The sequence below is a fragment of the Armigeres subalbatus genome, chromosome 2, assembly GCF_024139115.2.
Source record: "Armigeres subalbatus isolate Guangzhou_Male chromosome 2, GZ_Asu_2, whole genome shotgun sequence".
In the NCBI taxonomy this organism is placed as follows: Eukaryota; Metazoa; Arthropoda; class Insecta; order Diptera; family Culicidae; genus Armigeres; species Armigeres subalbatus.
Genome location: NC_085140.1, coordinates 312,343,193 through 312,360,452, shown reverse-complemented (window position 1 = coordinate 312,360,452; position 17,260 = coordinate 312,343,193). Strand labels below are relative to the sequence as shown.

The following is a 17,260-nucleotide window of genomic DNA, read 5'->3' as shown; positions in this document are numbered from 1 at the left end:
GACTCCCATTTTGCAGCTGTACAGATGTGATCAATCTTCATTGATTGTTCCAAATCTAGCAAATCAAACCGTCTTGTTGATTTTCGGGCGTCAGCTAGAAGAAAGACTGCGGTAGCGAAATGCTTACTTTATTGTCTATCCGGCCAGAAGTTCGGCAGGAATATTAGCACGAGCCCCAAAGTGTCCAGAGATCCACGATAATGTTGTCGTTAATGATATCATGACGATCTGTGAGGTAGTTTCTCAAAAGTTTGAAACTTTTTAACATAACATTCGAAAAGCTTGAATTCCAAAATACGAGTAAAAAATCGCATAAAAACAGCAGAGAAATCAGACGATTGAAAAACTAAATAAACAGCATGAAAAGTGTCTCAATAAGTGTAGAAAGCGGAAGGGAAACACGAAAACCATTCGATTTTGGCAACATATGATATGAGATAATAATTATTTGAGTGGAATACCCACTCACACTTTATCCATGATTCACACAACTGGCATATTTTTTTACCTACTCTAAATAAGAAGACGAACAAATATCAGTTCCGATTTTGGACAAATGATGTTTTTTCATTCCATTTTAAGGTCAAATTTACAATAGAAAAATACTTTTAAAACTGAAGTTGAAAAATTACCTACTACTAGCAACACTGCGAAAGTGATAACCAACAAAATAAAGCAACACTTGCGCTTTCGGGCCTCTGTCAAATCGATCAGCCTTTTCTGAGAAGCAAACGGTTTCAAAAGGGGACATCGCAGGGCAATGTGGAAGCTCCATTCGTGTTGTCAACAATGACAGCAATCAACGCAAACAAAGTAGTCGGCATTACCTTTGCGTTGACTGTCTTATAACAAACACGTGCTTACCAGAAGATGCTATTCTCGATCAGTAAGTAGGGCCAATGTCCGATTTTGAACCCCTAGGGGAAGTGCTTACCAATATCTGCTCATATCCATCGAATGACATATTTGATACATAGATGGTAGTCTGTTTTGTGAAACAGAAATTTGGAAATGGCATCAGTTGTTGATAAATCGCTGAAAATGTCTACATTCTGAAATAAAAATATTCTTCGTTTTGAACAGTGTAACATATTCTGGACACCCCTAATTTAATCAAATCAAAATCGCATTTCCAATTTACGCTGGCAAATTAAGCAGAACCAAAGTCTTATCTTTCGGATGGCAGGCTTCAATGAAAAGACTCCTGCGCTTTAAATCCACAATTTCTCCACACACTTATTGTGTGCGTTCTGAAATTGTCATCGATGCATGCTTTAAAACGTAACGCATTGTAACGCTTGCCTTCTTGAACAAACTTGTTTTAGTAAAGTTTAAATTAAAATCGTTACTTTGGCATAGGAAATTAGTCAATCAAACGCAGAACAATCTTTGCTTGAAGCCAGTGCACTGGGAGAATTCGTAGCGGCATTAATCTAAGTTCAGAAATCGAGAAAATGTCACAAGAAAGATCCGAAATATGTAAAGGTCCAAATCAAGTTGGTTACCCTACGCTCATATGTTTTTTAACTGCTAAGGATTTGCTGGCGATAATGCAGCAGCTGCTTGTCATGTTGTCATTACCTTCGAGTAGCCGAGCAAAAAGAAGCATGTTGCCATACGAAATGATTTGTGCAATATCTCATTTAGGAGTGTTTTTTTGACCTACTATCCCATCTCATGTGAATGAACACGAGCTCATAATGTAGCTTACTTACACTAACCAATGCAGGGACAAGTTAAATATTCGACAACACCTTTAATTTAGTTTACTAATGCGACATCTAATTTTTCTCATAAATGACTTTTCTCAAGAGGTGAGCCAGCCTAGGGCTGAAAACCTCTAAAATAAAGACAAAAAAAATCTATTCAACATACAATTTATAGAATTAAGTAGAAACACTGTATCAAACCACAAATTTCTTCAAATTTCTTTCCAAAAAAAAATATATACTCACTTTGAATGCTTCATAAAGAAATATCCAACATACTGATTGAAAATCCATTCTCTAAAACATATTTTTTCACCTCTCCGCTTGTTGATGCAGTACTGTGCTACATGAATAAGCATCGAACATCAATATCAAAACTGCAGAAGGAATTTTCCTTCGCCTAAAATGCTAATTAAGAAATGACTACCCTGCTGATTTGCCACCCAATCAAAAGACATTCAAAAAATTATTTATATGGAATTATTGCCATTTTAGAGAGTCTCTAATCGACAAAAATAATTGATGTTCTTCTAGAAAATAAATATTTTTGATTTGTGGTGTCTCTGATAGTCTGATATCATATTTTCTTTATCGATGAGGCGCAAAAATATTCAAACTCTCTAGGTGAGTGAAAGTCCTCCAGAGGGAAATATAAGAGTTACCGCCATCGGGTGTGACAATGGGTCTGGGGGGTGAGAATGGGTCATCGCTTTCACCGGCAGTCTGGAGATCGTAGAGCAAAATCGTTCAAAAAGGTCTCTTTTATTTTAGTCTGCTTGCCCTCAGATGCATTCAATCAAATCTACAAGCATTCTATTCTACGTGGTTGAAACAGTGACCCATTCTCACCCCCATTTGACCCATTATCACCCCCGACGACGGTATATTATTTCGTGATGTGTTACCTTAGAATTTGATTGATTCAGATCTATGTGGGCATGAATCATCTATCCGAGGCATGAATCATCGAACTGGCCCGCTACCCCGTACGAGTCAGTCGACGTGATACCGCTGGTGACTAACGAGGAGCTTATCGTAGCTGCAATGAAACTTAAGCTCAATATGGCACCAGGCCCTGATGATATTCCTCCTGCCTCCAAAGATGCATAGACGAGGGAAACTTCCCAGATCGATGGAAACGGCAGAAATTGGTGCTACTACCGAAGCTCGGCAAGCAGCCGGGAGACCCTTCAGCATAAAGACCAATTTGCCTACTCGACACAGCTGAAAAGCTGCTAGGTCATCCTGAATAGATTGTCGGCTTATACAGAGTGTGCTGGTGGTCTATCCAACAACCAGTATGGTTTCCGTAAGGGCCATTCTACCATCGAAGCAATTCGATCGGTAACGGATGCGGCCAAGATAGCGATAGGTTTGAACAGGCGAGGTTTTAGGTACTGCGCATTGATTACACTTGATGTGAAAAATACGTTTAACAATGCTAGCTGGGCAGTTATTGCTGACTCCCTGCACCGATGGAGAGCTCCGGATTACCTGTGCAGGATACTGAAAAGTTATTTTCAGAATAGCGTGCTGATATACGACACGGATGATGATCAAAAGTCGAACGAAGTGCCCGCGGGTGTTCCACAGGGATCGATCCTTGGACCGCTTCTGTGGAATATTATGTACGACGGAGTATTACCCTTAAGTCTCCCGGCCGGTGTGAAAATAGAAGGCTTCGCGGATGACGTAATGCTAGAGGTAACAGGAGACACTCTCGGCGAAGTCGAACTGAAGGTTTCATACGCGACTGGCAGAGTGGAGGAATGGCTCAACTCGAGGCGGCTGTCCCTTGCACATCACAAGACGGAAGTCGTGGTAGTGCATAACCGCCATCCGGGTTGCAGCAAGCGAGGATAGGAGTAGGGACCTGCATAGTTAACTCCGTGAGGTCTCTTAAACATCTGGGCGTGATGATCGACGATAAGCTCAATTTCATAAGCCACGTCGATTATGCATGTCATCGGGCTTCATTGGCGATAAAATCTTTATCACGAATGATGTCCAACAGATCGGCAGTGCATAGTCAGGTGCGTAGGCTGATAGCGGGTGTAGCATTGTCTATCATCCGCTATGGCGTACCAGCATGGGCCGCAGCACTAAATGCCGAATACAATGTGAAGAAACTTATCAAAGTACATCGGGTGATGTTCCTACGCGTCGCGATATCATATCGCACCATATCATATGAAGCGGTGTACGTTATAGCTGGGATAATGCTGATAGACATACTCCTAGAGGAAGATGTGGAGTGCTACAACGAAAGGGACTCGGTGCAAGTGCGACGTGTCAAGAGAGCAGCTGCTCAAATGGCAAAGATCATGGGACACCGCAATCAAAGGTCGTTGGACCCACAGACTGATTCCGGATGTGTCCAACTGGGACGGTAGAAAGCATGGTCCGGTCAACTTCCACCTAACACAGGTGTTGTCCGAACATGCCTGCTTTAAAATATTCCTACAGGTTTGGCTTCGCAGATTCTGCGGAATGTCCAGAATGTGTAGTTGAGGTAGAGTCGGCAAAGCATGTGATGTTCGCATGTCCGCGATTCGACGTAGAACGCAATGCTATGCTGCGGTGGAATGCGGTGAACACAGCATCTCAACAGATTATGTCGAAACTGCAGCGGTGGTGGCGTCTTGAACAAAACCAACGAAGGCAGTAGGGGCATCTGTGGTGCAGTGAACACTTCGCTCACCCCGACAATTAACATGTCGCGGGTGGGCTGCGGGGACCTCCGTATGTAAATATTGAGGCCATTGCGGTTCATGCGCGGTGGTTGTTGTCGGGTGCTCGTCTCCAACGTGAGATTATGATCCGCAGTCCGGGTTACTATCATAGCTTGCGATCGACGGGTGGTGAGGTTACCACCCTTGAAGTCGATGTTGTGTGTATTAACGTCAAGTGCGTTAGCATAGGCGTGAGCGTTCTCAATAGTCCCCCCCTGATGTATTGCTTAATTGCGGGCCGGGGGTACGGACTGGCGAAAGGGTTTTGGTTTTAGTGGTGTAACATGACATACCCTATATGGTGATGCTGACTATAGCGACCAAGTTGTTTGGAAAGGCACTCTCAGTTGTCAAAAATTCTTTCAGAAGAAAATGGTTTTTAACTTTTGACGCGTTGATTTTTTTTTTTGAGTTTGATTCGCTGGTTGAACCACAACATCGAGCCAACAAAAGAAATCGGTCCTTTATTTAGACCAACTGATAGCCATTTGAACACGTCCTTTACGGATTGAACATCACAAACGATGTCCACTGACGCCGAGTCCCGTTCTCTGTGTTGCATTGAGTTTTGACATACAATTGCTTTTAAGTTGGATCATGGCTCAACCAGTGGAGGCCTAACTGAAAAGCGACCCAAGTAGGAAAATACCAACCAACAAATCAGATAAAATACTCAGTTTGTATCACTATGCTTGTAAAATATGAACTCCGGTACACGAGTCGATACACGCAAAAAAAGCGTTCCCGAATTCGTGAACCAGCAAAAATACACCGTGATTTAATTCATGGGTTCGGGAACACCAGTCACGTTTTCCAGAACGTTCCAGAAAATTTGACTGTATTCCCGAATCCGTGACTGTTGTTCCCGAAAAATACACCGTGAACTCGTTAGTTCACGAATTCATGAACGCTTTTTTTTGCGTGTACAGTGTACACCGATTTCAAATCTGCATTCGATCAAGTTGATCATGGAAAACTGCTTGCTCGGCGAACCGACAGCTTGTGGTGAAGATAGGAACGGAAACATCCAACATTTTGACTAATACATCTGGCGCGCTTTTATTGCTGCTCTTCATCAACGAACTCTTCACAGTGCTTCAAATTTCTGTCGTGTTTCGCAAGTTCGTGATTCGGGCACTCACATTTCGTATACACTATAACGACATGATCTCTAGAGCCAACCGACAGCTTGAGTTTATTTTCAAAATAACTAAAGAATTTCGTGACCCACTATGCCTTAGTTCTGTGCTTTAGTAAGGTCAATACTCGAATCGAATGCCGTTGTATGGTGTCCTTATCAAGCCACATAGATCGCTACAATCGAAGCAATTCAACACAAATTCGTCAGATTTGCTTTACATGGTCTTCAAATTTGCCACGAAATGAAGATCGATGTAGACTTCTTGAAATCGAAACCCTTGAGCAAAGAAGGAAATGCTCACATGCTGTATTCGTTGTAAAAATACTGTTAGGAGAGATCGATTCGCCAATCATTTTGTCTCAGTTGGGCCTATATGCTGCGGAGCGGGTCCTTCGACAACGGGAGTTTCTAATACGTGATGCCAGGAACACCGAATATGAATTACATGACCCAATTAGGTTTATGTCAAGGAGCTTCAACGAATTTTACGAGCTCTATGACTTCAACACATCTTCTGCAACCTTCAAACATAGACTTCAAGTTAGTCGAAATGGACCAGAAGAAGAGTGAATGTCCTTTGTCCATACACACCCCAATAGTGGAGAATTCTTCCTTGTTTGTTTGTTTTTCTCAATTGCCACGGACTTCATCAATGATGGGACGAAACAAAAACTGTGATGAATCAGATGAACTACATGGACTTCCTATGGATTAATATTTCATTATGGTAAGGTGAATGTTTGTATTCCGTACGCCAAACATGACTGGAACACTGCTGGGGAAGCAAGTGAGTTTGTTCTATTTTGTTTCTATATTCAAGCTAGAAAAGAGGTCGAAAATGGAGTGAATGGAATGAAACTGAATCACTACTGATTTCACTCTAAGAACTTGAATTTCCTACATTTCTGAGAGCCCAAAATAACACAAATGATTCTTTGCGGCGTTGTACCTTCATTAAAAAATGCTACTGGTAGGCGGAAACACTTTCAGAAAAAAATGTATATACATGATTGCGGCACCTGTTGAAGCGAATATTCGAAGATCTAAAAAAGAAAGCGCTACGAGTGGGCCAGATCAGATGGAAGTTTGCTTTGACTGTGGCACTTAAGTTCAATTAAGCGCAAATTCTAAATAGCAATAGTTTTCTGAAGATATGTTTTCATTGGGCGGAATATCTTTAAGAAGCAACTGTTTCTGATTTGTTGCACTAATAAATTTTCGTAAACTATTGGAGTGAATTTTTTCCGCATGTGCATCCTTGAAATGATTTTCTTTGGGTGAATAAAATCTCCTAAGAGTATTTTACCGGTGAAAAATATTATTCATTTGAAGTACTAAATAGTTTTGATCTGTAGTACGCAAAGCAGAGTAGAAAGAAAAACATGTTTTATCATAAGAGCTGTTTACTCAGTGAGTTATACTTCAAAACCAAATTTTTAAAGCGACTTATCTGCTTTTGTAAACAAAGATTCAATCGTCGATTTGGCGAATCGAATTGCACTCCCACGCAAACCAACACCATTAACACGTATAGGTGAAAGCTTCAGCTATCTGTTGATGGTATCGGTTTGCGTGAGAGTTCTATCAGACTCGTCAAATCGACGATTGAATCTTTGTTCACAAAAGCAGATAAGTCGTTTTGGAAATTTGGTATTGACTTGGAGTAACCACCATGCCACTATTGTCGTTTGGTACATATTCGTAAGAATGTTCTGGATCCAGCTGTGTTTGGGATGATCGTATTGTTATGTTCGTTATTCTGACGAGTAAGTAACATCGATGAAAATGGTGGACGCTTCAGAGAAAGCAAGAAACTATATTTCAGTGGGAAGTTGTCAGGTCAGGACTCACAGGTTGTGGTCAGAGAAGGCAAAGCCAACTTCCAAGTCAGATCCGTCATTGAACCGGTGCTGACAGATGATGTTCTTTGTTGGAGCATCACTTTACCGACATTCGTAAAGCTTTCGTGTTGTACCCTCTCTTAAAATGTCTCTGATGGGGGATTGTAAAAGTGGAGGACCCTGACCATAGCAACTAATATAAGAGTACTTTTAGGGCAGAACCTTGTGACAACCCCTTATTGTCGTTGGGTAAAGGCCAAAAAGGAAGTTGTGAATAAAGATCATCGTATTCCATGAGGTCCGCATGTTTTCCAACAAAGGCATCCTATAGGACGTTGACTAGACCAGCGAAGTAAGTATTTTTAATATACACGGAACGGAAAACGTGTTACCAGCGTATTAATTTTCCATGTGTGCTAGTCTTCGGTGGTTGGCCAACCTCTCATACAGAAACATGGCTTTGGCGGGCCAATTAAGATGTTTTAGCACGGTAAACGGATAAGGTGAACAAAAGTTCCCTCGAGGAAAAAGTGATTATTCTGCAGGAATCTCCATGTACCGGAAGAAACTCAAAAGTCTTCCTTAGCCTGAGCCTATTTTCCCGAGTTCCCTGTGCAACTGGTAACCCGGGCAGAAGCCATGCACAGCATAACAAAACATTGTATGGACTTGATTGATATTATAAGACACAAAAGAACAGTAAAAAATATCAAAAATGTGTACTGAAATATCATTTGAATAGGGGAATGACGGCAGTGTGAAGAATCAATACAATTGGCAATTATTATCTCTATACTCTTACTAAAATATTTACATAATATTCAATGTGGACGTTTTTGTCTCAAATATTATGATATTTCTGAAATATTTCAAACGTTAACATGTCCCTGATTAAGACAAACTTATGACAAACTTATCGAGAAAATATGTAAATATTTTTCCTATTTACAATTTCACATTCATCTGATAACTCCAACATTCCATTGCTGGAAAACAGTCACAATATAAACACTTTTGCAGCAGGTACCCCCTTCAACTTCCCCAGTTTTGCGTTCGTCGTTCCCCAGTTTCTGTGGATGGTTGACAGAAACAGTCGGGCAAAAACCAGGTACATCTTTCACTGAAGCTAATTTAAGTTTCATTTTTCGCTTACTGTCGTCCTCGTTGGACGTCGCACAAGCACAACTATCCGGACCCGGCATCAAACCGTGCCCTGGTTTCATCTTGGAAGAGGGTATTGTTGCATTTGCTTTGAATCGGGTGCAGTGAAATGGCGCCGCTCAAGAATGTGCGGTAACCGCGTCGAGGCACTTGGAGTAGTCTTCAACGGAATGAAGGATTGAATTCTTGACGCACTATAAACGGCGGTCAGATGAAGGATGATTAAGTTAGAAATGCAATCTTTTCTTCGAAAGGGACAATACAAGCGAGGCAAGAAGGAGGAATGTGTGGGCGTCGGTAGGTACCTGTGCTTGTAATCAACCGTTGGCGTTGGCCCACTGCATGGTGCCACTTCTAGAAATGAAACGCAATGTTGAAAGTATCCGAGCTGGTGTTTCATCATCGAAGGGAGTTAGTCTTGCAGATAGCGATTCGGGAAGTAGTTTGTTATCCTTTTTTATGCAGAATAGATTCTTCTCAAGCACGCAAATCCTGGCTGCTATTGACCAAGTTGAAACGACAAGCGATGTCATTTAACTCGGAAGCCTTTGAGAGCCATGATGGGATTTGCGTTTATAAATTGAGATTATTCATCGTGAGAGCTTGAACTGAAGCTTTGCGGCAGTGTAATGTATCATAATTAACAGATTAGATAAGTCTGAGCTAAACAGAGATTTCAGACCTAAATTCTCAATTTGATTGGTATCAAGAATATCTCAATGGAAATTCGAGAAATGAACTTCTCACTCGAGTAAAAATATGGTGTGAGCTTTGTTATATTCAATGAAAATCAATAAAATGAATACATTTGTTTCAGATAACATAATTTGAAAATTCATTATAACAAATTTTATTCATTCCAAAATTTTAATTGGAAAGAATTTATATTTTAATTTTTTTTATTAGGAAGGACAAAAATCAGAATAACTATTCGATCGTTTAAATGCACTAAAAAGGATACCATATCGAATCGACTTTTAGTCACTTCTGCAGGGTTATTTTTTTTGTTATTCTAATCTGCCCACTTCACTTTGTAAATTTTTAACTAGCATGTGCAGTTTTTTTTTTCTCCTCAAGTTGTGAAATGGTTTAAAAACAAAGGGATTCAATAGTTGGTTTTGTAATTTTCCGTTGATAATGTCCGCTAATTTAATATTTAAAAAAATATTTTCAACTTTTCATCCAACGCTGATTACTTTTATAGTTCAGGAGTAAGTACCGCTTCACTTCACTTTGTCATTTTTTTTATTGTTATGTAAGATACAACATTACTAGACATGCTGGTTAAATCACTTATCGAGTCCATATTTCGGTTACCAGCAACCACTCACTACCAGACGATTTTCCTCCGGATCTTATTCTCGATTCTAACCACTCTTATCAACCATCGTCTCACCTTGGACAACATTTTCGGCGGCTTGGGATTTGTTCTGTGCTGGTTACTAAAAACGTAGAGAATGCGTGTGTTGTAACTTTGCTGGTGTACTAAACTTTGATACCATTCCGGGTCAAATCACGCACTTTATATACCTCAGAAATGGTTGTCGCCACGCGTGTGAAAAAAGGAGTTGCACGTCGTCGATGTAACGTTGAGAAAACACCATCTACCCCAAACCCCCATTCCGAACCAATCCGATAGCACCCCCAGCATCAGCAGCAGCAGCAGCACCCAGCCATAGTATATTATCAACAAGAGAATTCACCCCACCCGCCACTACATGATCGTCATCGATCGATCAAAACAAAACCGAAACCGTTGCGACGGTTTTGTTGTCGTTGTCGCGATCGCCGGTCGCAGGTAACGCATGTAGAACGTAACCCCCAGCGTCGTCGCGGCGATCTTGGCGCGAGCAGAGTTCTCCCACTTTGGTGTGCTGCACAGTGGGGAGTTGGAGCAGTCTGGCTGGTACGAAAATATTATGTTGATTGCAAATCTGTTATTATTCTATGGGATGTTGATAAATTAAAAAAGAAAAGGGTTTGTTCACATACACGAAGAATTTTATTTCCTAGTTTGTTAATTTTTATCGGTGATGAAAAATACACAATTTCCGTTTTTGAATAATGTTTCGTAACTTAGAGTTATTAAACCACACTAGTGGCAAGTGTACGTTTTTCAATATCTGATGATGGCTGCATGGAGTAAGCCGAAACGTTATTAAAAAACGAAAATTGTATATTTTTCATCAACAAACCAGATAATATAAAGTTTTACGGTGACCAAAACCCCACCAAATAGACAAAGAATTATTGTTAACTTTGAATGAGTGAACATGTAACCAGAAAACATATGCCGATTCAGATAGCATATTCGGCTTGTCAATTTTTTTGCCAAGTCACTGTACACGGATAAAAATTTGTTATGATATTAAATGTATTTCCATCCACATATTTGGAGCATGCAAATAAAAGTAACATTCAATCGATTCTGTTGTTCTTTGAAATTGAAATAAATTTAAACTGCGCTTGCTTGTAAAATTCAGTCAAATTTAATTGTATATCAACGGGTAATTATTTTGTCTGGATCAGCTGCAATTTTACACGTCGTTGAATTTTCAAAACTATTTGCTGTGTACCAACATCTAGTCGTTTTTATTTATTTTACATATCAACTTTGTATGCATGCAAACTATTTGTCTAATTATGTAGTTTAAATTATATAATTCATGTAAGATAAGTTGTCCAGTTTGTCTCTAATTTGTCTCCAGGTATTGGTCCAAGAAGCATCGGCGGTGGCAATAAAAATAACCCAAATATGATCACTATCGTATGTAACACCTGCATATGGAATATTAAAAAAGGTCGTAAAATGATATAAACAATATCCGGTTAATCTGATTGAATTGCGAATATCGAATAACCCCATACGTGTTGTCATAAAAGTCGTAAACGGATGTACCAAAGCTCACTGAATTTTAGTGATAAAATGAATTTCATTTCTACTTGCTTCACTCTATTCGATGGGATTTAATTCCATTCCAAAAATGCTGTTATTTTTTCCGTTCTATAAATCCTGCCGATTTGTGATCCGTACCACTGGCAAACATTGAAAAAAAAAAAAAAAAAACAGATTAATCCACCTAGCGGTGATGAAGCCTTTCTCGTGGGTTATAAAAATTGTATACGAAATACGAAACAATGGGACAGAATAATGCGTCGAATGCAACTTGTTGCGAGCAAATCGATTAAGGATAAGTGCCTGAAAAATGAGTGAGAAATTTTGCGCACACATATACACACACACATACATCACCTCAATTCATCGAGCTGAGTCGATTTATATATAACACTACACTGCCAAAAATATCTATATAAGATATATGTGTCGCCGTTATAAATTTTTGCAATAGCTCCACCGTAATATAATCGATATAGAACCACACATAAATTAAATAACTGCTAATTCGAGACCATACATAAAGTTTATTTGGATATATATTTTATTAGTAGCTTGCGTGGAGGATGGTTATGTGTGGTGCGCTGATATACATCATTAGTTAAATCTAAGGATTTTTGCCAATAAATATGTGTGGATTTTTAGTACTGTAAGGGTCTCCAGGCCTCCTAGAAAAAGTTCGTTTTTGGAGCGAACATATAGCCTTTACGTATACTTCAGAGGCGTCGCGTGATCAATTCTTCAACCTGTACACTATTTAAATAATTCGAGAAAAACACTTAAAAGGGACCTGAAATGATGAACGAGTCATTTTTCAACGCGTTTCTCAATATGTTTGCTTATTTTGTTGCATCTAACTGGTTCTTAGCTACTTCTTATTTTCTGAATTTACTCAAACTAAACTAAGCTTATAAGTGATAGTTCGTAAAATTAAAAATTACTATCATCAGAATCGTTCCCAATGTGTCAAATAAGACATATATCTATTCGGAAATTATTGAGCTGGCACTTTTAATTCTAATTTAAGTTATTTCGTAAATGAGACGAAGTTTTAAATAGAGAAAAGGAAATTGAAATAGATCAACCATGCAAAGTTACTAATTATAATTTGTAATTAGCATGTCATATCAGAAAAATAGAGTCTGCACAATAAAGAGAACAATGAAGCTCATCGCCTTAACTCTTCTCAATTAATAATTATTCTATATACAATTTTTTTGATCGATATTCTGGACAGATGTCGAACAGTTTCCCGTCTATCATCATGGACATTTGCTCATAAATTTGTATGGACCATTGCCATTTGACGTCCCCCCTAGCTAACTAAATATATTGGATTTCTCGAAAAAAATACTTCAGAAATAAATTTCTTTGGAAATGTTGCCCGTTTCATATTTGCTAATTCTGCGACAATATAGATTTTAATCAGAAGATGAAATGTCTGTTTACATTATGTTAATATTGTCGGATACTTCAATGACGAATATAATAAAAGTATTCGTAAACAGTCTTTATTGTAAACCCTTATTAGCAGATGACAATTTCTGTTTGCTCTGAGCTAATGTCGCGCTAGTATTATCAGACAGTACATTGTCGCCAGGATAGGTGGATATGTAAACGGGCCATGATTATACAATTTTAAATTCACCACATTCTTTACTTCTCCGATTTTCAAATTCCCAAATGTTTGTACAGTACTAAAATTAAAGTCGATTGTTCAGCACAAGTAAGCAAATGTCCTGCCTTTGTCTCACTTCTATGCGCGTCATGGTTCTCTAAATTCGTGTTCTTGAAAAAAAAACAGGAAAAAGCACATGTTCTCCAAGATGGCCGATTTCTGGCTTTGTTGTATATTCACCTTAATGTCAAGTATCAAAAGCGCTTTTGCTTCGCGGTGCTTATTCAAAGCGGGACTTTCGTAATAAAATGCTTTGAGGGAGCAGAAATGCACGCGCTTTTACTCTTTTCTTTCGATTTTGTTCGGATCGCTCTCTCTTCACCGAATCGCGCATGCGCTGGTTGAAGCGGTTCTCGATAGGCACTAAACCGTGCACTGCCAGCGAAGAACGCTTTGACTACCTATATATCGCCGATTGCGGTTAGATCAGATGATCCACACATACATAACAATGCGTGTATAGATGATTGCACGGGCGAAAAACTTCATATGAAAAAAAATTTAAACATTGCCCTCATGAAACTTCACTCTCCATTTGAATACGGGTAAAAAAAAAAGTCGTATGAGGTCATGATGCAATGCAAGATTTTTTTATGTACATGTACATGTACATGTATACATAAAAAAATCTTGATGCAATGATTCATGATGCATGACAAAGCGTTCTTGGCTGAAAGTTCCGTGTTGATACAATATGTGGTGTCGGTGGGTCGGTTCGGTATCGTAGAGAAAAATATAATGCGCCCCCATCGCAGCATTTGGTTGACTAACATCACATGCAGCCTATAAAACAATCATGCATATTTTCCGTTTGTGTATCTGATAGTAGAGTGGGGCGCAGTTGTATGGAAAAACGCAAACTTCGTCCGATCAAGTGAGATCAAGGTTTTTCTGAATCATTTTGGGACCCCAATCAACTGTGCAAAATATGGGCTCGATTGGTTGCAACCTCGCATGCCGCATCGCGTTTTAAATTTACATGGAGATTAGTATGGGAAAACGTACTTTTTTACATTTTTGCTCTTAGCGGCTTCAATTTATCATCAATCACGTGACTCAATACGTTAGCATCTAGTCTGGAAGATGCTGAAAGACTTTGCCAAAGAAGGTACGTAGCTGGAAGGTCTACAAAAAATGTTATTACGTTTCGAAAATTGATTGTGTAAACCATATGCAAGAAATCAATGTTTCTGCCAGCACTACCGGACAACCTATGGTTCTCGAAGGGCAAAACCCATCTTCCTTCTCGTCGGATTTTTTTCTTTGTGAAATGATTCCGGATAGCTCCCATTAGCTCTAAAGCCCTATAAGATCAATTATTTTGAAATAACACTCAATTAAATTATTGGTCTACGTAGTACGGCAGTGCTGGCAGAATAAACGATTTTTGCATGTGGTTTGGACACTCAATGTTCTAAGCGTTATAACTTTTTCGTGGACGTTCCAGCAACGTGCCTTCTTCAGCAAAGTTTTCGGCATCCTTTGGGTTATACTTTAACGCAATGTGCCACTTGGTTTACGATGAACTGAAGCCTTTAGTAGTAGAAATGCAAAAATATACGTTCTCCCATACTAATTTCCATACAAACTTCAAACGCGATGCGGAAAGCGAGGAAGCAACCAATCAGTCCCAAATTCTGCACAGTTGTTCGGGACCCAGAATGGCTTCGAAAAACCATTGATTTGAAAAAATGACCATGACGCCCCACTCTAATCTGATAGTCTAATAATAATGAAACATCTATCAAATGCACATAATTCAAATATATGTTTGGATTAAAAAGGAAAAACATCTAAACTTCAACTAATTGAAAATAACTCAGTACTAGTAACTAGTGGTAAACACGGCGAAATGTTGATGTTGACATTTCATCATCGTTGATATGTGGGCAGAATCGTTTGGAATGTTGCATAATCGTTTTATTATAAACATTATCAGAACAATTTCAAACAGTTCCCATATAAGACTAAAGCTACATTTGAACGTACAACAACATAATACTCGAATCGTATAAATGTGATAGAAATCGTGTACTGTAATATCGTAGTCAGCACTACAGTTTCGTCTAGATTATGATTGTCAATAATTGTCTGCTTTTCATCAGTTGCTGTTTAGCACATCGGTAGAGCATTATCCTGTCAAATGTTCGAGACATGGTTATTTAGAATATGTTTTGTGTTTACTAGATCGGAATAATGCTATAAATGATAATGAATAATGAATAAACTCAATAATGTTTAGTACGTATATGTCCTTCACTTTAGTAGGTATATAGTGATTCAGTGCATTACCCTAGCGGCACAATTCAGACGGATTTGTTTGTAGCGACTCAATTGTGACTAAATTTGGTTGCATATGGCTCACAAAAACTTTTGGGCAATCTGTGTGCTGCTCGGGTATATACAAGTTTGCTTGCTTGCTTATGACAACTTATATCAAAAGTTATTCGTATCAAAATGTTGACTGAAAACATGTAAATTTCGCCGGAATAATCCAATGAACTTCGTCAGGAAATTATAACTTTTCCCAACGAATTTATTTGGATATTTTTTCGGATTTTCTACGGGAAATAGTTTAAAGTCGCCGTGGAGAGTTCTTTTAAACCTTCATCGGATTTTTTTTAAATTTCCAAGGGACGCATTTTATAATTACAAAGGTGAATTGTTCGAAATTTTCAAATGAAAATATTTGGAATTTACAAGGAACACTATTTGGAATTGCTTCGGAATTTTTAACGGTCATTTTTCTGAATTTCCACAAAAAAAATCTTCGTAATACCCGTGAAAACCTCTTAGGAGTTTTCACAAGCAGTTGTCCGGAATTTCTCAAAATGTGGATTTATCGAGAAATCGTTCAGGGTTTCCAAGAACATATCATCAAAAGCTGTATAGGAAATTCGTTAGAATTTTCCCCAGTTTTTTTTCAATTTCTAGAAAAATTCTCCGGATTTAACAGATTTCTGCAGGAAGCTTTTTGTATAGGTCATTCCGCACGGCAATCCTAACCACACAATTTTGAAAGGTACTGGTTCTGATGTTTACGTTTCGGACTTCAATTGTTTTTGTTCCAAATGAAATCTGCATATTTTACGATGGTAAAGACTTTCTACACATTCCGCATTGAAATACAAATACGTTCATAAACTTATTAGTAATAATGGATTGGGTAATCCAAAGAATAACAAAAATATTTTAAAATTAAATTTAATCGACTATAAACAACAGGACCAGTAACTGTCAAAAATCATGCGTGACGTTACTGCGCAATGGCTATAAATGGAAATGTATATGGCGATTAGTCGAACAGGTTATTTGTCCGAAGAAGATATTTGGCCGGAAATGGTTGTTTGGCAGAAAGAGATATTTGTCCGAAAATGCCATGTGGCCGACTGGGTCATACAGCCGAAAGAGGAATTTGTTGGATAGGTAATCTCCAAAAGTGTCGACCCGTTCGGCCAAATGGTTCTTTCTGCTAAACGACAATTTCGACACAAAGGCATTTTCGGCCAAACGATCAATTCTACCAAACAACTTATTAGTCAAAATAACCAGTTCATCCGAACAACACATTCGGCCCTATGTCCATTTCGACAAAATGACATTACGGCCAAGTGGTCTTTCCACCAAACGACCATTTTCGACAGCCAAAGGATTTTCTCAGGAAAATTAGCTATTCAGCCGAACAATTCACATTTCGGTCAATTTACTCTCGAATAGATGGGTTTTAACCTTTAGTTTGTTTGGCCAAAATGCATATTCGAGCGTTCAGCTTAATACAATCGACCTTGTGGTATTTGTTCAAATGGCTTTCGGCCAAATGGCCATTCTCCGTACATAAATTTATTTTAATCGAATCATGCTTTGGGTTTCAACGGGAAATTCTTTGGAATATTCACGCCAAGTACTTCAGAAATTTCATAGCAAATGCTTTATAGACAACGAAAAGTTGCTAGTACGAGAAGGTCAGTAGAGCTACTCAGTTGAAAATTCCATTATTTTCTGGACTGTTTCCAACTTTATCAAATTTGGAGTCGTGGTCCTGGTGTTGGGTGAGAATTTAAATAAGTTTGACCCGACTGATCGAGGGTCTGTTCATCAAGAA

The 17,260-nt window shown here is 38.8% G+C and overlaps 1 protein-coding gene across 1 annotated transcript in view; it reads right to left on the bottom strand.

Annotated features, from left to right (window-relative positions):
- LOC134212591 (larval cuticle protein A2B-like) overlaps positions 1 to 10,133 on the bottom strand; it is a 42,347-nt gene extending 32,214 nt beyond the window's left edge. Inside the window, exon 1 of the mRNA XM_062690583.1 lies at positions 9,981 to 10,133. Coding sequence (XP_062546567.1) covers positions 9,981 to 9,992 — 12 coding nt within the window. The 5' untranslated portion in view covers positions 9,993 to 10,133. The remainder of the gene's footprint in view (positions 1 to 9,980) is intronic.
- Between the last annotated feature and the right edge of the window lie 7,127 nt (positions 10,134 to 17,260).